The sequence below is a fragment of the Mytilus edulis genome, chromosome 9 (genome assembly GCF_963676685.1).
Source record: "Mytilus edulis chromosome 9, xbMytEdul2.2, whole genome shotgun sequence".
NCBI lineage: Eukaryota > Metazoa > Mollusca > Bivalvia > Mytilida > Mytilidae > Mytilus > Mytilus edulis.
In genome coordinates this window covers 43249122-43274151 of record NC_092352.1, presented here as the reverse complement: position 1 = coordinate 43274151, position 25030 = coordinate 43249122, and the positions used below count along the sequence as shown (strand labels likewise).

At 31.2% G+C, this 25030-nt stretch overlaps 1 protein-coding gene across 1 annotated transcript; it reads right to left on the bottom strand.

The window, feature by feature from the left end:
* Positions 1 to 1421: 1421 nt before the first annotated feature.
* On the bottom strand, positions 1422 to 25022 carry LOC139488411 (kelch-like protein 2). Its single transcript, XM_071273979.1, has 13 exons — positions 24904 to 25022; positions 22168 to 22319; positions 21485 to 21713; positions 20867 to 21042; positions 20237 to 20333; positions 13226 to 13492; positions 12174 to 12291; positions 11315 to 11512; positions 10662 to 10763; positions 9451 to 9579; positions 6920 to 7060; positions 3571 to 6310; positions 1422 to 2804 (listed from the first exon to the last, which is right to left on the bottom strand). The coding sequence occupies exons 2-12, from the start codon at positions 22275 to 22277 to the stop codon at positions 6138 to 6140; spliced, it is 1740 nt and encodes a 579-aa protein (XP_071130080.1). The 5' UTR covers positions 22278 to 22319; positions 24904 to 25022; the 3' UTR covers positions 1422 to 2804; positions 3571 to 6137.
* Between the last annotated feature and the right edge of the window lie 8 nt (positions 25023 to 25030).

Below are 25030 nucleotides of genomic sequence, written 5' to 3'. Positions count from 1 at the left end.
CTTTCCGTTTTGTATTTTCCTCGGAGTTCAGTATTTTTTTATTTTACTTTTTTTCCAAATGTAAGTAAGTCTTGAATACTCACACTCAGTATAAAGAAACTGTAAGATCCATCAATTTTGAATACCTATGTAGGTATAAGTGCAACTCGTGTATCCTTTTAATAATTTGAATTCGCCTTTTCAGAATCTAAAGGACTGTGGGTGATTTCATTGTTCGTACACCAAAATGAAAATCGCGTCATTGGATGGATTTCCATTGTTTAGTAATGAACAACATATTGAAATGATCAAAGTCTGCTTCTGTTTAGTTTCACAAAAGGTATATTCATGTTTTTAGCAGATTTATAGATTTCGGAGGCGAAATATGAGAGCAAACGTTTACCTCTAACGCCATTATGTCTTGTACTCATAAATTTTCTTGACAAGTATGAAACAGGGTTGCACCTAATATTTGTACTGATCTTCATAATGACATGACCTCAAAAGTAAGATGGGTCGTTGAATTACTGATGACCTTCAAAATACTACAGAGAGGGTGACAAGGTTAATGTTATCGCTATTTTAAATTTATAACAATTTATAAATGAAAATACAGACATCAAGACTAGGTTTTATATTGGCAAGTTTTATTTGGTGGCCAACATGTGCAGACGACATTGCTCTTCTGTCAACAGATGCTGATAAACTACAATGTATAATATCAACTTTACATACAAGACACTTCTTATAAGATAGAAGCAATACACCCTAGGAAGACCAACGGTAGTGGTCTTCAGCAAATCAATTAGTATAGTCTACGTTTTCTTTGTTATTGAAGATGCTGACATATGTCAAAAGAATCACACAGATTATCTCAGTATTCCATTAAATGATTCATATACAGATCAAGCTGACTGGGTAGTCTCAGTTGGGCTTTGGGAAATGGATACTGTAAACTGAACACTTAAATAACAGGAGCCAACTGAAGAAACCTGTTGCTACACCTAGATTTAGCATTACCTTGGATGCTTTGTATTACCTTCATAGGCCGCAAACAAAATATTCTGTGTCCCCCTTTTTCTAGATTAACACTAGACTAATACCCCATATCCACTGAATTTTCAAATGATTTAATGTACCATGAAATTTCATTTATAAATCTTTTGGATGTAAAAATAAAACTTTTTGAAAATTTGGGTCCTTTTTTAATCAACTAAAAAGAAAAATTCTGCTAAATTAAATAATCTACACTTTAAGGAGCTGTTTAGTTAGTCTTTGTAATACCATGGTAACTCATCAAATGTGGATTTTTTTTTTTTTTTTTAATTTTCTGATCACCAACTTCATTCAACATTCACTGAGTTGGCTTTTTAAGTGTCAGTTAATCTTCATATCTCTCTTATGCATGACGGTCAAAAAGAAAATTGACCAGGCAACACTAATTTTTGTTTCACTTTTTTTATTTCATAAACAATAGCACTTAAACCAATATGTGGTAAATGCATTAGAAACAAAAAATTCTGTGTATGTTCTACTTATATAGACAATAAATTACAAACACAGCATAGTCATCAAAAATCACTCATCACATCTCATCACTCTCAAAATCACAAGCAAACTGGTATGGGTGTGTATTACCAGCTGTGAGAGACTCATGGGTAGTCAAGGCTGTAACTTTAAACAGCTAGTAGTATGATTTACTGTTTCTATTTCTCTTTGACAATTCAGTATAGAAACAGATGTTATAAATCTGGAAGCACAACTTGTACATTTTATACATATTTGGAACTAAGTAATTTAAAATTCTGCACTCTTAAAAATAAAACTAAAAAAAATCAAGAAAATCAATGAAAGTTTTCATAAAATTAATGAAGTTCACTTTATGAACCAAAATATTTAAAGATCCTAAAATTCTGCATTTAATCTTTCTAGGATATGGTAGGATATTTTTTCTCTCACATTTTTCGATATGGTGCATTATTCATATGGAACACCCTCTTGTTCTCAAAATATATATATACATGTATGTCATAAAGTTTTAATAGCCTAGTTTAGAGAGAAAGCCATCTCTCAAATGTAAAAATCATAACATCTGATTTGCTTTAATTAGAAGTTATTCATGCCTTTTCATGAATGAACAATTAAACATTCTGTCAATAACAATAATAAAAAAAAATACATTGTTTTCTTTTATAGAAGTGCCGAAATATTTAGATTTAAAAAAATTATCAACATAAAATTTAAATTTGCAATGAAAATTGATAGTCTTAACCAAATATTTCAATCAAGACAGAAATAATTCCAACCTCACAACTGAATGGATGAACCTTACTGTTATTGATTCTTGTGAAATTAATGTGGTATCTTTTTGAAATTTAATATTGCTTTTAATTATCAAAACTCAAAGCGGTGGTCTATTTGTGATCTTAGTAAGTAATACAGAACTAATTAAATTATTGTTTACAGACATATAATTTAATTTTGGATGTTTTAAACATGTCTTCTGATTGGCTGACAGTGTATTGTCTATCAGCTCATAGACATAATTTTGTCATGTGACTGTGACATCATGAACGTTTTTTTCACTGGCTTTAAATAGAATTAGAATTAAGTTACAAGGAATGACTGTAATATGTAGAAATAACATAAAAAATGTTGTGAAAACTTTTAAATAACCTGCTACGCGCATTATTCAGTTTGAACTACATTTTTTATGTTATTTCTTCATAAACAGAAAAATTATTAAAGTCATTCCTTGAATAACATTGTCAGGCCACCTCATCTAAAAAAAATATAGTAAATACATTCGACTTACAACTAAACACCTGGGGCCTGTTTATCGAAACTGTCCTAAGTTCCGTCCTAAGAATTTCTTAGGACAGAATTTAGGATAAAGTTAGGACCGACTTACGACACGTCTCAGCATGCACATCGAAGCTATCTTAGGAATATCTTAGCTAGGACCTCCTAACCGATATCCTAAGTATTGACGGAAAAGAAAATACAAATTAGATATGAAAAAATACAATATGATATCATATTTTATCAATAATTTTGTTTTTTTAAATACAGTTAATAAGAAACTAATTATTAGTGTTACAATAAAGATAATAAATGATTATTTGTATAATATTTGTACTTTAAACTGTATAAAACAAAACATAAGACAAAAATAATAACTACTTATTATATAAAAATTTAACAAACTAATTGTAAACTAGATATATGATCGGTAAAAATCATTACATGTTTTTGAGTGAGTTGAATTCGAAGTGTCAAGGTTTCAATATTTAACAGTCTAAAGACAAATCTTGTGCATTTTTCATTTGAATCCGGAGTATTTCAACTATTTTACTACTGGTAAAAACAACAATACGTGTGAAAATGATCAAAAGGCGAAATTGAATATATCCTAAAGTTAGGACCATCCTAAGACCATCTTAAGACACCTAAATTGGTATCCTAAAGTTAGGACAATTCCTAGGATTTTATTAAGTTGAGACATGTTTGATAAACCCACTTAGGACTAAGATGTGTCCTAAGTTGGTCTTAGGACACGTCCTAATCCTAAGAGAGCTTCGATAAACAGGCCCCTGGTCTCAATTTTTTCCCCAAAAACATAATTAATTTTTAAGTCAATATTTAATACAAAATCAACTCACAACCATGCATTCATTCTGCAAAAAAGCACACAATTATATAACCTACAAAAGTAATTTAATAAAAATAATTCCTAATATACTACTAATGGACAGCATTTATAAAATAAATAAAATAAGATTGCACTTGTATGTGGTTTTTTTCTTGGTGATGCCACTAACGTTCTAATGTAGAACCTGGGTTATTTAATATCACACAATGGAAGCTGACCCTAGTTTTTATGAATTTTTATTCACCAATTCTCAAATTTATAACAGTTGTCAGTACAAGCACAACCTTTGTTCAAATTTAAAGTGGTAAAATCTAATTCTTACAAAAAATCTAGATAAGTTAAAAGATTTAAGTATACAACTAGACTATACAGGACAAAAGTTACCCTCTTGCTACAAATCTGGAAGTCCAGAGTATGCATTCACGTCTCTGTCTGATACATAATTGCAATTTCTGTGGATTCATTATTTTCCGTTAGATATCAATTTTTGAGGATTGCGTACATAAAGGGGAAGAATGAATTTAAAAGTTTCACAAATTTTCTATCGTAAAATTGAGAATGGAACTTGACAAAAAGAGCAGAAAACATCAAGGCCACTAATGGGTCTTCAACACAGCGAATAAATCCTGCACTTGGAAGCAGTCTTTAGCTGGCCCCTAAACAAAAACGTATACTGGAACTTTTGAAAAAATGTATACTGAGCAAGACCATGAAATCAAATATCCAGGAAAATGCAAGCTTTTCTTATTCCACAAAAATTGGTACCATAAAAAATAAATGAATCAACAGAATATCTATCATGTTGCTATCAATATTATATAATCATTTCAATTGAAAACAACATTTATCACATAAGAAAATAAACAAATTTATCACAATGAGCTTTTACAATCACAGATAAACAAATACATTGAACACTGCAGCAAAATAATGTAAAAAAGAAAACTAATTTAAAGTGTATTGACAAAAATCATATTTTTGTTTACCACTGTAAATGTGCATGAAACCTAAAGGTCTATATTGTCTATCTATATGTAGGTATAAGCATAATACTGACTGAATCCGAGAAATTTTTCACAACAAATACTTGGACAAGGGTGGTTCAAATATGCCTAGTTGATTTGATGTAAAAAAAAATGCATAAACCAAGAGGCCTTTTTTGGATACCTAGCAAAGTCAGGAAATGATTTCCAGGATTATAACTTGTTTACATTATTTATTTATTAGTGACAGTAGCCATCTTGTTGGCTCAAAGGGCTCAACCTTGATTAGAATTAAACTACTATGTTTTTTTTGTTGGTCTCTTTTAGGGGGAGGGGGGTGGCAGCTAAGTAAAGAGACATGATTCATCATGCAGATTCAAAGAAAATTGGTTTAGAAGTTTCTGAGAGCATTTTTCAGACATAACCGCAAATAGATGAACTAATTTTAATATGCCAATTGATTTAGATCTGTCAAAGAAGCTTTTTTGCTCTGTTTGAAATTCAAAGGACTGCAATATAAAATTAAATGGAATAGAAGCAGCAGACTAAAACTGAAACAAAAAGGTATGATAGATATGATAATGTTTTTTTTCAAAAATTGTTTTTTTCTGATTAGCTTGAATCAAGAAAAGAAATTAAACAGTAGACTAATGGCCCCATCCCTTACTTTTTTTTTATGTCATATCTCTATGACTCAAAGGTTAAAACAATTCAGTTGTTCTATTTTGCCAATCATATTCAATCATGGTCATTTTACATGTTATATACATGCTTGGCTGTCTAACAAAATTATTGGGAACAGCCCCTGTTCTATGCCTTTATAAAAGAATTCTGTAGGATGAAGTATAATAAACTTAATAAGTAAAGCCCCTTAAATATTGCACAAGGTCTTGATTAGGTTCTATAAGGCAAAGTATTAGTGGACAGCATGTGTGAATGCCTTTCTGTTTGTATAGTTTATAACTATAAATATATTCAAAAGTTTAGTACATACGATAGACACATTTTGTGTTCAAGCTATAAACAATTATTTTTTTAAGGTTAAGGTATTATACCTTATCACTATTTGGAAATTTGTGCTGATTGACCCTAGAATCTACACCTCTGGTACTATTGACATCATACAACAATCACTTTCCCATTGTGGCGTCAGATGTTTTCTATTTTGACGTCGAAATTTTACGGGAACCTTTGTGAAGTCCAGTAACGGCAGGCAAATAGTGATAAGGTGTTTTACAGTAACTTATTTTCAAATTATGTATTTGTTAAAATGTTTGTTTCAGATCTGGATCTATAAATATATGTTCAAAAATATTAAGAAGAAAGTTTTGAATGTTCAAAGGGAAATAACCTATTCTTGAAACTATATAAAGATATGCGGAATAATGCAAAAAGAAATCTTGCTAGTACAACTTCAGTGCTGTGGTATTAAAATGGAAAAAAAAACAGCTGCTCCTATAGAGGTTTAACTATAATTATAATTAGGTTTATCTATAATTATTAGACTGGTTTTAATATCAGTGTTAGACTGGTTTATCTATAACTGTTACTCCAGCATAACTCCTCCCTGTCATCATGCTAGCACTAAGTAGTGTCCATAAATTAGTCTTAGGATCAAAACATTCTATTGAAGCAAGATTTGAAGATCCATCATCTCCACCAACAACATATAGGTAACCACCATTTGACACTACCCCTGGAAAATATCAAACAAAGAAAGTAATAACTTAGTTTTTTACAATGCTAACAAATTTATATTTTATATTTAATGTTGTCAAGTTCAATCATACTTAATGTTGCAATGTTGATTAATGAAAAAAACTTGTGTATTTCAATTTTTGTTAAATATTACAGCCAGGCATACAGACACTGAAAAAACACTGAAAATCACATTTCTACAAAGATCATTGGTAAATATTTCATACATCCTTTGTTTCATCCTACATTTTATATAACTTGGAATATCTATTGGCAATAATAGTTATCTAAAATCTTCTTGAAACTTTCTTGAAAAAATTCTTACCCTTTGAAAAATAATAACTTTCAAATGCAAAGAATGAAAATATGCTTTTTTTCAATATACAGTAGAGGACTATACAGTATTAGTTTTTCTAAATGTTGAATATAAAAAAGAAGTTACCTATTAATGCTTATTACCAAGTCATCTGGACAGTAGTGGATAGTTTTCTCATTGTCAATTATACCAATTCTTCTTATTTTCATATTCATAATGATCCTTTTGTAACATTTTAGCGTCCCTTTTTAGAGAAAATATTTGGCTCCACCATCCTATTATAAATCTTACCAGCATTCCGTCGACAAAGATGCATTTCACCAGACTGTTTCCAGTCATTAGTTTCTGGGTCATACATCTCAACACTTTTCCTTACTAAAGGCCCATCGTGACCACCCACAGCGTACAGTGTGCCATCTACTATACCTACTCCTATACAAATTAAAAAGATACGTTAATACAGACATACCAATTGTACATGATTGTTAAGCATAATACATACTGTGGATCATAAGTATTCATTTGGATCCCAATTTTCGTGTATTTCGTAGTTAAAGGTATATCAGAAATTTAAATATTAAATGAACTACAAATTTTAACTAAGGTTATTTATAGACTTGGGCAAATCACAAAATCATATATCCAACAAAATACAAGTTTTCATCATTCCAAGAAAAATAAATGCATCTACAGTTGTTTGATTTTTGTTTTTGATTTTTTTTATGTTTTAACGCCACTTTTAAGCACCTCATTTAGGCTATTTCGTGGCGGTCAGTTTTTATTGGTGAAGGAAGCCAGAGTGCCCTGAGAAAACCACGACCTTCGATAGGAAAACTTACAATCATAGTCAAATAAGATTGAAGTTAAGTGCACCCCCATGAGCGGGGTTTGAACTCACAACCTCAGTGTTGACTGGCTAGTGATTACAGTAGTAACTACTTAGACCACTCAGCCACTGAGGCCCCCCACAGTTGTTTGAAAATTCACACTATTAATCTAATACTTAAAACAAATCTGTACCATAATTGTGAATCAAGTTTTTATACAATTAATGGATCTCACACAATAAAAGACAAATTGCTCTAAAATTACAAAATTAGACCCAGATTTTTTTTAATTTTTTTTATATCTACTTGAATACAAGAGTGCACACGCTGAAATGTCTCGCCTTTTTTACTAATCATTGATATTATGTTGAAAGTCCTAAGTATAAAGCTTAATTAAAAACTGTTACATAAACTTAACATTAACCAAGATAACTAAACAAAGACCAATGAACCATGAAAATGAGGCCAAGGTCAGATGAACCATGCCAGGCAGACATGTAACGCTAGCAATGCTTCCATACAACAAATATAGTTGACCTATTACTTATAGTTTAAGAAAAATAGACCAAAACACAAAAACACTGAGCAATGAACCGTGAAAATGAGGTTGAGGTCAAATAAAATCTGCGCAGTTGACATATAGATCATAAAATATTTCCGTACACCAAATATAGTTGACCTATGGCATATAGTATGAGATAAAAAGACCAAAGCTCAAAAACTTAACTTTGACCACTCAACCATGAAAATAATTCAAGGTCAGATGACATCTGCCCGCTAGACATGTACACCTTACAATCATTCAATACAACAAATATAGTAGATCTATTGCATAAAGTATGAGAAAAACAGACCAAAACACAAAAACTTAACTATAACCACTGAACCATGAAAATGAGGTCAAGGTCAGATGACACCTGCCAGTTGGACATGTACACCTTACAGTCCTTCCATACACCAAATATACTAGCCCTATTGCTAATAGTATCTGAGATATGGACTTGACCACCAAAACTTAACCTTGTTCACTAATCCATGAAATGAGGTCGAGGTCAAGTGAAAACTGTCTGACGGGCATGAGGACGTTGCAAAGTACGCACATACCAAATATAATTATCCTATTACTTATAATAAGAGAGAATTCAACATTACAAAAAATCTGAACTTTTTTTTCAAGTGGTCACTGAACCATGAAAATGAGGTCAAGGACATTTGACATGTGACTGACGGAAAATTCGTAACATGAGGCATCTATATACAAAGTATGAAGCATCCAGGTCTTCTACCTTCTAAAATATAAAGCTTTTAAGAAGTTAGCTAACGCCGCCGCCGCCGGATCACTATCCCTATGTCAAGCTTTCTGCAACAAAAGTTGCAGGCTCGACAATATATGGTATACATGCACTGTCATTAGTGTTTTCACACTATATTGAAACTAGGGCATGAAAGTTATATGAAAATGTATCAGAACTATATTGTATTTCAATATTGTCCAATGCAAAGATAACAATTTGAGATCATCCTACCTTTAAACATATATTTGCGTTGTCAACCTGTTAATGTGTAAGACAAAATTTAAAATGTCAAAACTGATGTCTGACAGACTTAGGTCTTATGAACTGCTGAAGGTTGTTATGTTATAGGCTGATGATGTATTTTTGAATTCCATGGACCAGAAAAGTGGCCTTATCTTATATTAATTATTTTCTCCTTTTGACAGCAGTAATAATTCAGGACATGTGCTACGCAAAAAGCAAAGTACGATAAAGTCTCAATAAAAGCATGATGAATATCCGTCTAAAAAAGCAAGGTTCGTTAAAATCTTTGTAAAAAGCATGATGAATTTACTTTGCAAAATGCAAGGTTTATTCAAATCTCTGTAAAAAGCACAAAGAATTTTCTTAAGTTTTTGGTCGTCATTTCCTAAACAGAGACAGACAGATAGATCTAGAACACTCATTTTTCAGGACTGAAGTTCTTCATTAAGATTCCTACCAGCTCCACTCCTTCTACATGACATGTCTCTGACAGCTATCCATTTATCTGTTAAAGGATTATAGCACTCTACAGAACTCAAACATTGCCGAGAGGCACCATCATATCCACCTACAGCATACAACATTCCTGGAAATATAGAAAGTTAAAAATTATGTTCTTTTAGAAAATATCCTGACTTTAATTCTGATGTCCACATATATATAGTATATGCAGTGTCCTAGTTAGCACAAAAAATATGTTTCCCCTCCCTTCTGCCCTTTAAGTGCTCATCTATCTGTTCTGTTCTCCCCTCTGCCCTTTATAATCTAATTTGTCTATTCTGTTCTCCACCCCAACCCTTTATGATCTTATCCGTTCTTTTTGTCCAAAAAATTAATAAAGGGGAGATAATCCTAAACAGATATTTTATATTACATGATGGATAATAACAAATGTAATTCTCCCTATTTTCAGCAATAACAAACAAGTATATATTACGTTAAATCAGCAGCACCAATTGTACATGCCCAATCTTAACAATTGTAATAGTAAAATAATTCATATATACATTTATAATGATGAAAAGTCTGAATAAAAAATATTATTATTTGTCTTTTTTGTATATGTGAATAGTTTCATATTGTATTTTAGTATGCATGTTTTAAACTTCAAATTTCAACTTGTGTACACAAGACTTACAATAATTCTAAACCAAAAAATAGTATTAAAATACTGCTGAAATCAAAACTAACAATTAAACTCTGGTATAAGGAAACAACAGGTTGAGCATTTTATATTTACAAGATTACTGCTATAGTATTTCAAATGAAAATCTATCTATCTGACATATATGAAGAAGGCCCATGATTTACAAATTACAGCAGTCTAAACATATAAACTTTTATATGCTTAATAAATTCTACTTTTTATTCAAAATTTCAAACCAACAGCCATATGATTTATTCATAATGATATTGATATCTCGAGTTTTAAAGCAAATAACATTATTAAAAGTCTTAGGTAGATATGATCAAATAAGCCCCAAATAGCTTATAATAATTACCAGTAATAAGTTCAATCAAATATATCCATCTGATCTGCCAAAAAGCTTTCTGATAGATACTTCAAGGGGCTAGGCATAATAATAGTTCCTCTGAAATACGATAGCAATTACCAAACCGACTGTCATTTTATTATTTAAAAACTTTGTAACTATGGCCTTGACCTACCATTTACAACCCCAACACCAACACTACTCCTCCTTGTACTCATGTTAGATATTGTTCTCCATTCACCAGTTCTTATGTCATAACACTCAGCTGTGTCTAAACCTGAAAACAAATATAAGATTTCCAAAAAATGATTTCTATACCCAACATCCATAAAACTGTTAACACAAATATGTCTGACATGAAAGGCAGAAAGCAAAAGCACTATAATACTGAATATACAGAAATTGTTCAGGTATGTGTAATTTTATTGTATCGAGGAAGGATTGGATTTTTGTGAATATTTGATTTTGTTGTTCAACTTACCCAAATACAATCAGATTCCCACTAATAATAATGAATCTACAGTAATAAGTTTACATACTTGCCCTTTTGTCTCTGATGTATTGGCAAATATACCACATCTCCTTATTTTTATATATATATATTAAAGATATGTGGTATGATTGCCAAGGAGACAACTCTCCATCTGAGACCAAATGATGTAAAACTTTATGAAATATTTATTCTTCTAAACAAAATTAAAACAACTGTTTATAAATGTCATATTTTTCTTGATTTACCGTTTTCAGGAAAGCTTAAGGCCAACTGAGGAATCTGAAACCTGATTTTCTTAATAATTTATAAATTTATCAACAGACAATTAAAGTTACCTGAAGACCCATCAAAACCACCAACAGCATATATAAGACCATTTAATACAGAAACGCCTAATGTACTTCGCCTTGCTTCCATACTTGGACACGCCGTCCATATATCTTTAACAGGATCATAAACATCTACTGTTCGTACTCGTAAACTACCATTAAACCCACCAACAGCATGGACTAAACCATTCACAACCGCTACACCTGAAACAAAGTCAAATGTTATATCAATTTGACAGATCTTTATTATTTATTGCAACACTTTTTTTCATTACATTTGTGCAAATTTAACTAAGATGTCATTTGCCTTACTTTTTTTTGCTTTTTCACTGCTATATACTCTTATTTTCTTTTGATTTGTATGGAATTAATGTCAAGTTGTGTTAATTTTTTTCTTCAATATGTTTTAAAGTTGCTTATTTTTGTGAAGTTTAAATAACAACCTTTCAAATACAGAACATTTTTATTTTCACATTTTTCTTGTCTCAGACTTGCCTTATAGTTAAAATTTGTATAAAATGAAATGATTTTTTTTATTCCTATAATGATATCATAAATGAAAGTATAAATTGCAATTTGATAGTACAAGTTTCTCAGAATAAATAGTTAGGTTTAAGTAGTTTATTTTCCAATGAGACTTTTATTCACCAGCTGCAGAGTTCAAATGAAGTGGATGTAAGCTATTAAAGGACATTTGTGAACAGTTTTTTAAATTATCTCTAACATGAGAAGTCAATAATACTACTTCATTCAACATGTTCAAAGGGAACATTCCAAATAAATATGAAAAAGCTTCCTCATAAATTTATTATGTATTATGGAAAAGTAAAAATAAACAACAAATAAAAGTTAAGATATATAATACCACATCGACATCGTCGTGATGGCATTTCAGCTAATTGAAACCATCTTTCTTCTTTGAAATCATAGCATTCTACACTTCTAATAGCTTTAGGTGCTTGACCTCCAATAACTAACAAAACCTATAAAAAACGTTACAATTAATATACTTTACACCAAAAACTCAGGCTTTTCCATAGAAGATATTTCATTGGTGGAGTCTAACAATTGTTAAAAATATTTATTACTTTTTCATACATTTTGCAATTCCCTTATACAAAATGTTATAAATACATTTGTACATACATAAATGTGAGTACAACAAATGTATTTATCTTAATTTAGTGACAATATATAAAATCAAAATTAATAATCGATTTTTTTCTCCAAATTTTTCTGATTCAGGATCCGGATAATTGTCCAAACTTAGTCTGTATATATTTACCAACTCTAAGATTTATGACATGTATGCTGAGACAATCAAGATGCACAACTGGAAATCCAAGAGTGGAGCTTAAACTTTGTAGGGTGGAGGATCTCCAGTCCACTCTCAAATAGCCTGTGGGGATCCCTTAATTTCTACCTTGTAAAATACTTTTCACTATTGAATGGTTATATCAGTTCACTGAAGACATCAACATCATAAATATTTCTTTACGTTTACTGGTAAATCAAAAGAAAAACAAGAACGTGTCCATAATACATGAATGCCCAACACGCACTATCATTTTCTATGTTCAGTGGAATTAAATCAGAAAGATCATAGGGAACATATGTATTAAGTTTCAAGTTGATTGGACTTCAACTTCACCAAAAACTACCTTAACCAAAAACTTTAACCTGAAGCAGGACAGATGGACGAACAAATATACAGATGAACAAATGGACGAACGTATGCACAGACTAAAAAACATAATGCTCCTAAGTGGGACATAAAAACAGCAGTATATAAAATTACACCAGTTATACTGTCTATCTCACACAATATTGATCATTAAATTAATATTGAATATTTTTCTATACATGTATATGAATTCTTTGATCAGTTATTCTATAAAGAATTATATACTACAATACCTTTGGTAATCCTAGAGGAGTTCTTGGTAATGTTCTTGGTGTTTTAAATATAGCTTTTTGTTCTGTTTTTAATAGATGAAATTTCATAGCCTCTATAAGAAAGTCTTTACATCGACTACTAGTTTTAATCATTTGTTCCTCTTCAACTTTTTGTACAAGATAATCCTGTGTCATTAATGGAAATCGCACATTTTCTAAAAGTTCTGATAAAGTTTGTTCCCTATTAGATATGTCATGCTGGACCCATGAAATAACAGCTTCATAAACCTGAAAGAGAAAAAATTTCATTCTACTTTTAGTCTCCAAAATATTTTTTTCAACTTTTATAAAATTAGCAAAAAAATCACATGTATACAGGTTACTAAAATTAATATTAGGAAGTTAAGAATGTCTGCATTCATAGCTACAATAAATGTATGTTCACATGTAAATTTCCACCTAATATGAAGTTGCCAAAATTAGATATCACCATATTTTCACCACAGGAATCAATTTTTTTTGTATCTACCTCATTTTTAAGGATGAAGTTTATTTCTAATCTTGCATTATGCATATTTAACACTTGTATGGAATTTTTGCTCTTATTCTTACCTTCTTGAAAAAATTTCACTCACTCATAAATTAACATAACTTTCTAGAAAGTAAAAGATTAAAGTGTATATGTTGTAAATAATATAGAATTTTTTTTTCTAAACAAATCCTTGTTTTCTTACTCATTTTTTGTTTGTTTACTCTCATTTGGTACATATGATCACATATGGCATGGCTCTGTGCTTTTATAGATCCTGTCATTATGTTATTGTTCTATCAAAACTTTTGATTATTTGACCCTGTATACCACCATTCCCCCTGTGAAATTTTATTTTTGAAAATACTCTGAACGACAAAATTATTTTATATTTCTTCCTGTGTGACATTATCATTCTAACGCAAACACTCGACGCTACACTAATATTGATCTGAATGCAGTCACATTAAAGATTAAAAATATATATATAAGTAAGCAATGAATGTGGCTGTTAAATTTGATAGATGCTCTGTGTGCTTCTTTGTTAAATATTTGTTTGGTTTTGTTCTTATTGAGATTGTGACACAGTGATGACTGCTGTACATCTATTTTGACAATTTTACCTATTGTGTCTGTTTTGTTCACACATCCTTGTAACTAAAATGGAATTTGATGCAGCTGTCATACAAGTGAGAGGTTTAGCATAATAACACCAGGTTCAATCCACCATTTTCTACATTTGAAAATGCCTGTACCAAGTCAGGAATATGACAGCTGTTGTCCATTCATATGATGTGTTTACTCATTCGATTTTGCCATTTGATAAGGAACTTTCTGTTTTGAATTTTCCTCAGAGTTAAGTATTTTTGTGATTTTACTTTTTGCCTATAACTACAAAATCCTACTATATATAGCTAATAATAATGAATTCACAGAAAGGTGATTTAACTTCTTTTTCCCCAAAAGATCTTTTAAGATTTTCAGTCTAAATTCATCTCCCGATTATTGTTTGATAGTTGTTATCTCCTTTTAAGAGCATATCCAACAGTTACAAGGGAGGTAATAACAAACGTAAACGTCATCTATTGTTTCCCATAATTTGTTTCAACAACGTCATAACAGAATCACCATAGAAATTGCTATGGCTGTCTGGAACAGGGGGGTTCTTTCCTCAAAGGAAAGGGCACGGCGGGAATTGGCAAAAAATTCATACAGAATATTAACAGAAATAGAACTAAAATCTTTAAAGATATCTTTGTCCTCTTGGTCTATTATAAAAGAACTGACCATTCTCACTTAAGTTTACGTTTTATCAAATTTATCTTCAATACAGTAGAGAACAACGAGAACAAATGCGTAATGATTTATTATTGCATTACAATGCAAATTGTAATTCATTCTTTACCAAACTTTTCAGAGATTTTGTCATTCAGGATAGAAAACTCAATGTTTGGTTACACTTGAGAAAGATGAAAAAATTGGTGACTTGAGAAAAATAAAATACGACGTAAGCTAACATTTATCATGCATCTAGCTTTGCGTTGAAGTGCTATTATTGTACAATAGCTCTTTAAATGAATACGACCTTTAACTGGTAAACAATGTAAAACAAAAGATGACACTGTAATAAAAAAAAAATTGAAATAGGAAAACATAGTAATATATACCCTAACATACAAGTAGAAAATATCTGACGATTTTGGTGTTTACTTATGTACGAGGAAACAAATATAATGTAACAAAAAAAAAGGTGTAGGTCTTGATGTAGGTCTTGACCAATTAGACACGCCCTCTTAAAATCAGCAGGTCTATAAAAGGATAGAAAAACCAGATGCTCCGAAAGGGCACAGCTTTATACGACCACAGAGGTTGAATCCTGAATGTTTGGGGCAAGTATGGACACAACATTCAAGCTGGATTCAGCTCTAAATTTGGATTGTGATTAAATAGTTGACACAGCATAGGTTTCTGACTCAGAATGAATGTGGTCTAATGAACTTAAAATATTTTTTTTGCCTTTGAGCAATTCACTATGCTGTTGAATATTAATCCTCTCAAAGAAATGTTTGAAGAAATTTTTTTTTATTTATGAAATCTGAAATGAGAAAAATTTAACCCCCCCCCCCCCCCATTTTTTTTTCACATCTCTCCTTTCCCTTTTTCCAAAACTGATCTCAATTCAAATTTCTAATGGAGTTTGCAACAATAACTACTCATTTAAATACATCATAAAATATTAAAATGTAAAATAAAGTGCTTGTTATCACTGAATGGTAAAGATTATTTTAATTTATCAGTTGGTAGTAAAAGTGAATATACATTGTATATTGTAAAAAACAATGATTTAAGTTGATTCAACTACTATTCTGGACAAAAAAAGATAACTCCAATTGAAAATTTCCAATTGCTATTGCACAATATTGTGCAATTAGATATTTCTTCCTATTGCGCAATACTGTGCAATTGAAAATATTTGCTATTGCACAATACTGTGCAATTGATGATTTCTTGCTATAGCGCAATACTGTGCAATTGAAAATTTCTTGCTATTGCACAATACTGTGCAATTGAAGATTTCTTGCTATTGCTGAATACTGTGCAATTTAAAATTTCTTGCTATTGCACAATACTTAATATAATAATTTTGGACCCCGATTTGAACCAACTTGAAAATTGGGCCAATAATCAAAAATCTAAGTACATTTTTAGATTCAGCATATCAAAGAACCACAAGAATTCAATTTTTGTTAAAATCAAACTAAGTTTAATTTTGGACCCTTTGGACCTTAATGTAGGCCAATTTGAAAACGGGACCAAAAATTAGGAATCTGCATACAGTTAGATTTGGCATATCAAAGAACCCAAATTATTCAATTTTTGATGAAATCAAACAAAGTTCAATTTTGGACCCTTTGGGCCCCTTATTCCTAAACTGTTGGGACCAAAACTCCCAAAATCACACCCAACCTTCCTGTTATGGTCATAAACCTTGCGTTTAAATTTCATAGATTTCTATTTACTTATACTAAAGTTATTGTGCGAAAACCAAGAATAATGCTTATTTTGGCCCTTTTTTGGCCCCTCATTTCTAAACTGTTGGAACCAAAACTCCCAAAATCAATCCCAACCTTCCTTTTGTGGTCATAAACCTTGTGTCAAAATTTCATAGATTTCTATTTACTTTAAGGGCATACGATACAGTTACAGGGAAGGTAATGACGTTGCTAACGTAAAATGTTATTTTCGCGACGTCAAACTATGACATATCGGGAAAAGATGCATTTTTCGACTGATTTTTATCATTCAAACTGATTTAATTTGAAAACGAGTGCATGGACCCCTATTTTTTAAAACAGCAATTTGTTTCATTTTGCAAGGAGATTATGTGACCTAAATTTTATAAAACTGTAAATAGCGCATTTTTTTTAATTTAATTTTTCATAAATATAGAGTTATTTTGGAATAAAAATTACATAATTTTCAATGATACTTATAAAATACAGAAATTACCGATTATTTAACAAAAAACAATTTGTGTTTATCTTTTAAAGCAAAAAAGTTACTCAGATTTTTCGAAAAAGAAAATACGGACACAAATCTGAATTTTGAACAAATATACAAAATTTCGACCTCATTTTACTCAAAAAGTAGCACATGAAGGTATATTTTTTATGACATGTTTGATTTAATCAGGTAAAAAATAGCCTATATGCAAATTTTCATCAGCTTGTAAATACAGGTTCAAAACTGTATCGTATGCCCTTAACTAAAGTTATAGTGAGAAAACCAAGAAAATGCTAATTTGGGCCCTTTTTGGCCCCTAATTCCTAAAATGTTGGGACCAAAACTCCCAAAATCAATCCCAACCTTCCTTTTGTGGTCATAAACCTTGTGTTAAAATTTCATAGATTTCTATTCACTTTTACTAAAGTTAGAGTGCGAAAACTAAAAGTATTCAGATGACGACGACGCAGAAGACGACACCAACGTGATACCAATATACGACCAAAAAATTTTCAATTTTTGCGGTCGTATAAAAACAGCCATTGAAATACCATAATCCAATAAGGGGCCAAAATTGGAGAGGAGGGCTAATAGCTTAACAGCAAACTCTTTATCTTAATAATGTATCAATGATTTACCTCAGATACACTTTCTCCTCGTCGATATAGCCTTTTTGTGTTAATGGGGCGTAAAGCAACCAACAATCAATCAATCTCCTCGTAGTAAATATGTGTGATATATTTGCCACTGGAGCAATCAATTTATCAGTTTCATATAGTGATGTATAATCGTCAGTTCTCAGCTGATAATTGTCTCAAACGGTTTTCCTGCTGTTTTGGTATTTTATTTTTATTCATATTTTATTTTTAGACAAAAATTTTTAAATTTCTTTCAGCATCTTTCTCTTTGAATTTATTTGTTTGAATAATCAATAATAATAATATAGTAGTCTACATCAGTAGTTACATTGTATGCAGCCAAACTAGGTGGAGGGCAGTAGAACAGAAAACAATCTCCATTGTGTATATGCAATAACTCATATGCAACTGCTGGTGGACGTTTCCTCCCTAAGGGTATCACCAGCCCAGTAGTCAGCACTTCATGAATATCAATTATGTGGTCATTTTTATAAATTTCCTGTTTACAAAACTTTGAATTTTTCGAAAAACTAAGGATTTTCTTGTCCCAGGAATAGATTACCTTAGCCGTATTTGGCACAACTTTTTGGAATTTTGGATCCTCAATGCTCTTCAACTTTGTACTTGTTTGGCTTTATAACTATTTTGATATGAGCGTCACTGATGAGTCTTATGTAGACGAAACGCGCGTCTACGAGCGTCACTGATGAGTTTTATGTAGACGAAACACGCATCTGGTGTTTTTTTTTCATCTACAATTGCAAAAGGCGCAACAGATGTGTTAAAATCAGCCATGTGACTTATGTGACCTTTGTTGTTGTTTAGATATTTTTTTCGAAGTTTGTTTATCCCTTCAACCATTTATTTAGATGGTTTTTTAATGTATAGATAGCGCGAAAACTCTCACTGCACTATGCATCGGATATACGACATTTTTATTCTGACTAAACAAGACTGCAAATTTATACATCCAAGTAGCTAAACGGCCGCACCCAAGTTTAGCAAAGATATACTGTCGGACGGGAGAAGTCCAGAGATGTGAATATTTCTATACCCAATCAATCCTTTTGTTTTGAAAAAGATTTTAAAGGTATACATTAATACGACAGCAACCAAACGACACATATACTTCAAAACACTAAGAGTCAACATACAGATTTTTGTTATAGCTAGAAGCCTATAAAAAATAAAAAGCCAGATACTGCAAAATTAATAAATAATACGGAGTCAGTGAGTTTTTGGACAAGTGTTTGGTTGCAAAATTTCACGTGCTCTTTATTAATTTCGATATGTGAAATTATAGACGGTGTAATATAAATCTGACAGTATAAGCACAGCGCTTCATTGTAAAGTAACGGTAAAATAAATATTGATTATGGATGGCATATTAAATGAATATTCAGAACAAAAACATCAAATGGAAATATAATATGAAAATTAACCCTGCTTTGTACTATAGACCAACACACAGAAACTGATTTCTAACGTGTAATACTTTTATTTTAAAAGAGGGATGAAAGATACCAGACGGACTATTTAAATAGTTTGTAATTCCATGGTTTGTATGTTCACCCGGGTTTCACAATTTTGACGAACACAATAGTAAAACTAACTGAATTGTTATCTCGTCCAGATACTGATTCATTATAAATAAGAAGATGCGATATGAGTGCTATAGAGACAACTACCCAACAAAGTCATAGTGTATAAATACATGTGTCTGCCTTTGAAAAATTAGCGGGGAAATATAATGTTATTTGACGAAACGTCTTATTTTTTGGCGCAATTTGTGAGGCTTACGGGAGGGATTGAGTAAACAATATTATATTACTCAATTTTTCTCAAAAACAAGTATGGTGACAAATATATTTCAAAACGTTACGACGTTCCATTTTTTTCACAGAATAACATATCTTACTTTGGCCAAATCGACACCGTTAGAATTATTTTAAAAAGTCAAAAATGTGCATTTCAAATGTTCATTTCTTGCTGTTGTTTGGGTCCACTATAGCGTTATTTAAGTAAGAATTAATGCTTTGATGGCTAAAGTTAGATTTTTCTTACCATTTTAATTATTTTGCTTCAATTTGAGCCCAATTATATAAGTATATGTTGAATAAAAAATCATATTTATTTATTTTAAATAAAAATTGTTTTTTATTCCAAAATTGCAAAAATGTTCAAATTCAGCAGTAATTTTGGCAAAAACGAAATCGTCGACAAATATTTTTCTTATTATTCTTTGTCAATTGAAGAATGAAATATCTTCAAGGGAAAACATTCTCACCGCCAAAAATAAACTGTTGGATATGCCTTTAAAGCGAAAGGGAAACCACAAAATTTAGCACTGTATATGCATACCTGTTCTTCAGTTATTACAGTTAGTCTGTCACTGGAGATTAGTTTACATACACTTTCACATGGAAGAGACAGGAATTCATCATAATGTACAACATCACTGAAAAAAAAAAAGACATGAATAATTTCCATTGTTTAAAGATTGGTACAAATGCTTCTATAACAAATAAATCATCTGGTTAAAGTCATCAATATGATTTAAGATTGATTGATTGATGGTTGCATAATGTCCAGTGGCAAATATTTAATGCATATTCAGGACCAGAACAAGTAAACAATAAATACAATAAGTAGGTCTTGAAATAATAGAGGCCATCCAGGATGTTGGTCATAGAAATTTGGACTGCCACTAAAAAATGAGGATATATTGGATAGGGACAGAAATTTTGCCTGGCAACAGGCCACCTACAGACCCATCAAAGATTTGTTGCAAGTGTTCTTAACGTTCAAAGAGTGTGGCACTCTCTTAACAAGAGACATAAGATATAACGTCCCCATTCTGACCGTTAACATCACATTTGGGATAACAATTTTCAAATGATATAAAGAAATTAAGTTAGAAATGAGATAAATCTGATACTCCTGACAAGTCTAGAAACACATTTCCAGATCTGTACAGTATAAGATACTCACACAAAATGTTGCTCAGTGTATGTCTGAGCATAGTTTTTAAGGTCGGTACATGCATGTAGGTCTGAGAAAGCTTGTATACCCAAACAGTTTGATGGGTGTAGTTGAGACTGAAGGAAATCACAACATGCATCCCTAACTTCTGTCATCTGTAATATATTGGCCGCAGGCAGTAATGTCTGTAATAAGAAAGCAAATATCTCCTTACTGTTATAAAAAACATGTTCTTGAAAACTTGATTTATATCATGTGAAGTTATTTCAATTTTATGATTATCATTACGGACAGCACAATTAAATTTTTTTTAGATCAATTAATAACTCAAAAGTTTTAACATTATACTATATTATTACAATGGTTGCAATGAATAATCTTGATTTGAGTGAAATAAAAACAAATTTTCACATATAAAATAAAAAATGATTTCACATGTGAAATAAAAACTGATCATTTCACATGTTAAATAAGAACTGATAATTTCACATGTGGAATAAAAACTGATAAATTCACATGTGAAATAAAAACCAGTAATTTTAATTGTGTGTAATAAGTTTAATAATTACACTCCTCTGATGTCATACAATAATGTTTTGCAAAATAATCATTCTAATTTTTTCATACCTGAACATTGTCTTCTGTAACATGAATTTCTGAAGTATATATAAAGTCAATGAGAAGCACCAGAGCTTTAGGATCTATTTCTTGTAGCGTAATACGTTCTGCTTTTGCCTCTGCTAGATCTTGTGTAAACATGGCATAGAAATATGAAGTACATGATGATAGAACTACTTTATGTGCAGGGATTTCAGTGTCTGCTGCAATCAATATAACATCACACAACAAACTTTCCCTGAAATGAAAAAAAACATACTTCTAAGTCAAATGCCAACTAATTTGTACAAATATAACACCAGGTATATAAACCTGCTTACTAAATAAGTAGAAATCTCATTCATAAATTTTCCTTTTCATGCATGCTAAATTTTTCTCAAAGTTTCTGCATGTAATGTTTATCACTAAATTCTGATTTTTTTGTTGGTATTTTGTCAAAGTCTACATACATTTTGTATATGCTAAAGAAAAGTTGTAATTCGTTGAACATTCAAATTTGTGGTTCACCTCTATCCATGAAAGTTGGTATCCCCTGTATAATAATGAATCCACACTATACATTGCTATATAAATTTAGCTTATAGTCCTTTCTGAACGAATTTAACATTCAGGAAAAGGTATAATTCTTTTTTACCACATTTCATTACAATTTCATTTTATGTTTAGTGATGCCTCGTAAGTTTTCAACTTACCTTCTCAGCTGGTTCAGAACCTCAAATGCTTTCTGTGTATGCTGCTTATGTTTAAATGCAGGACGCTCTCTACCTTGCAACATCTTCGGACGTACATCCATGGTTGCCATTATGTAACCATAAAATGGTCCAGCCTTAAACTACGAAATTAGCTAGAAAGGATAAGTTCAAATATTATATGTAAATAAATTTATTAAGCTTTTGCAAGCTAATAATAATATTGTAAAGGTCATGTCTTTTCTTTCTTGTGAACATCATAAGGTAAAGATATTATTTCGATTTCCCTGTTTACTTTTACTAGGCTTAGACATGACCATGATGACCTAAATAAAACATGACACAAAATCCTTACACTTGTATGCACTTCATGAAACCAAACTCATAGGAGCTGAACTTTTATTGTCAAAGTGAACAGTAAGAAACTTTAGGGGGGGAAGAAAGAGCTGAAAACAAAATATATAAATGAGAAAAGAAGGATTGTGTTCATTTTCAGGTTTTTTTCTCAAAAACTGCAGAATCAATCAATTGTCATGACTTATTACTCATCAAAGCTTGGAAAGGTACATGTATACGCACAAAAAATGATTGTGAAGTAAACTACATTATTATATCAATTAGTCTCTTTCTCTTTCAAACATTTCTTTTCATATTACCAAATTTGATTTTTGATTTAATAATATCTGTAAGAGTGATTTCCCCAAGGTTTGATATTGCTGTACATTTCTTGTTTGTCTATGAATCTTGAAATTACCAGTGCTTTACCAGCAGTAATTATAAAAGTATGTTTTTATATCACATTGAAAAGGCTGAACATGTTGAAGTGACATTAGTAAGGGTTTAAAGGATGTTTTATGCTACAAATTCAAACCTTAGTAACCATTTTTTGTTTCCTATACACAACAAAATAATTTGAGAACATTAATATCTTTTCTTCAAACTGCACATATATTTCTAGGTTTTATAACATGTGAGAATCAGATATCACTTGATATCAACTAAGTTGATCAATTTCATTACAATAATAAACGAGCCTTTGGCATGATCTTTATCATGTTTATTATGAGTATATTATTTACTATTTAAATTTTGTGAAAGTGGGAATGCAATCGACGCCATTTTTTATTTACCAGTTTGCATTCTGTGATGAAATGAAGGCAATTTGAGATCTCACAAACATGTTTAACCCCGCCGCATTTTTGCGCCTGTCCCAAGTCAGGAGCCTCTGGCCTTTGTTAGTCTTGTATTATTTTAATTTTAGTTTCTTGTGTACAATTTGGAAATTAGTATGGCGTTCATTATCACTGGACTAGTATATATTTGTTTAGGGGCCAGCTGAAGGACGCCTCCGGGTGCGGGAATATCTCGCTACATTGAAGACCTGTTGGTGACCCTCTGCTGTCGTTTTTTATTTTGGCGGGTTGTTGTCTCTTTGACACATTCCCCATTTCCATTCTCAATTTTAATTATAATGCATTTGAAGCGATAGATTACAAGTTCATGAAAATACGGATTTTTTGTGTTATTAAAATTTACTGTTACAAAATGATAGAAATTATCATAAATTAAGGAATGTATCTCCATCATGCAAAGCTCTGATTCCTTTCACGGATTTGGCTATACTTTTTGGACCTTTTGGATTATAGCTCCTCATCTTTTATATAAGCTTTGGATTTCAAATATTTTGGCCACGAGCATCACTGAAGAGACATGTATTGTCGAAATGCGCATCTGGTGCAGGAATATTGGTACCGTTAATTTTATTCCATACACTAGCATCACTAGTACTGCCAAACTCAGTTTGAATGACATTTTATTGATATTATCTGAAATTATTAGTATAATAGCGAGTATGTTTAAACACATGTCTGTTTCTGTATTGTGTTTTTATAAATGATGACTTGATAATTTGATCAGCTACAATAGACCACTTTCGAGTTCATCCTTCACCGGAAAAAACTCATCAATTATATGCGCCTTTAAGATGTCATTTACCAGATAGAGGGGGTCGCCTGTATCCATGCACTATTTACGTTAATCAAGCATCTTAGTGATCGTCATTGTGCAGGATTAACTAGAAATAATGGTTGTTCTGTAGGTACTTAATGACAATTCCCTAATGGCAGAAGTGCTGATTTTCAATTTTGAGAATTCAATTTGCCGAATAATTTGTACAATATAGAATTATAGTTTTCCAACCACTCGCTCAACATTGGAATGGATATGACTACGCCCCAAAACACACAAATGACGTTCACTAAAACCAGAGTTTTTGACGGAAATGCATCGAACTCGAAAGTTGTCTATTAGGTAGTGTCAAGTCCTGTCAATTTATATGTTCCTGCCTTAACTGGCTTAAGTCCAAATAATTATGATGTCTTGAATGGCTATTTTAATTTTTTATGTGACACCTTTCTACGATGTCCTAGCAAGGCGTCACAGAGTAAAATTAAATAGCCTTTCAAGACATCATAAGTATATAGACTAGAATTATTCTACCCATAATCTAGTCCAAATAATTATGACGTCTTGAAAGGCAATTATAATTTTTTTCTTTGACGCCTTACTCGTCAAAGAAAAAAATTATAATAGCCTTTCAAGACGTCATAATTATTTGGACTACCCATAATCATAACACAAACACTAACAGTAACAGACAGACAGACAGTAGCATGTCTGTTGTGTAGCTTAACAGCATTTCAAAATGTTAATTTGTTTGACAATGTAATGCATAAGTACCATGTTTATTTTATGGAGTATGTTTTTATGTTAATTTTCAGAAGAAGTCTGCAAATATGACTTTTTTCCAACTGTCATCTGTGTATTGACATTTTCTGCCTGGAACCGGAAAAGGAAGTGGTTCCGT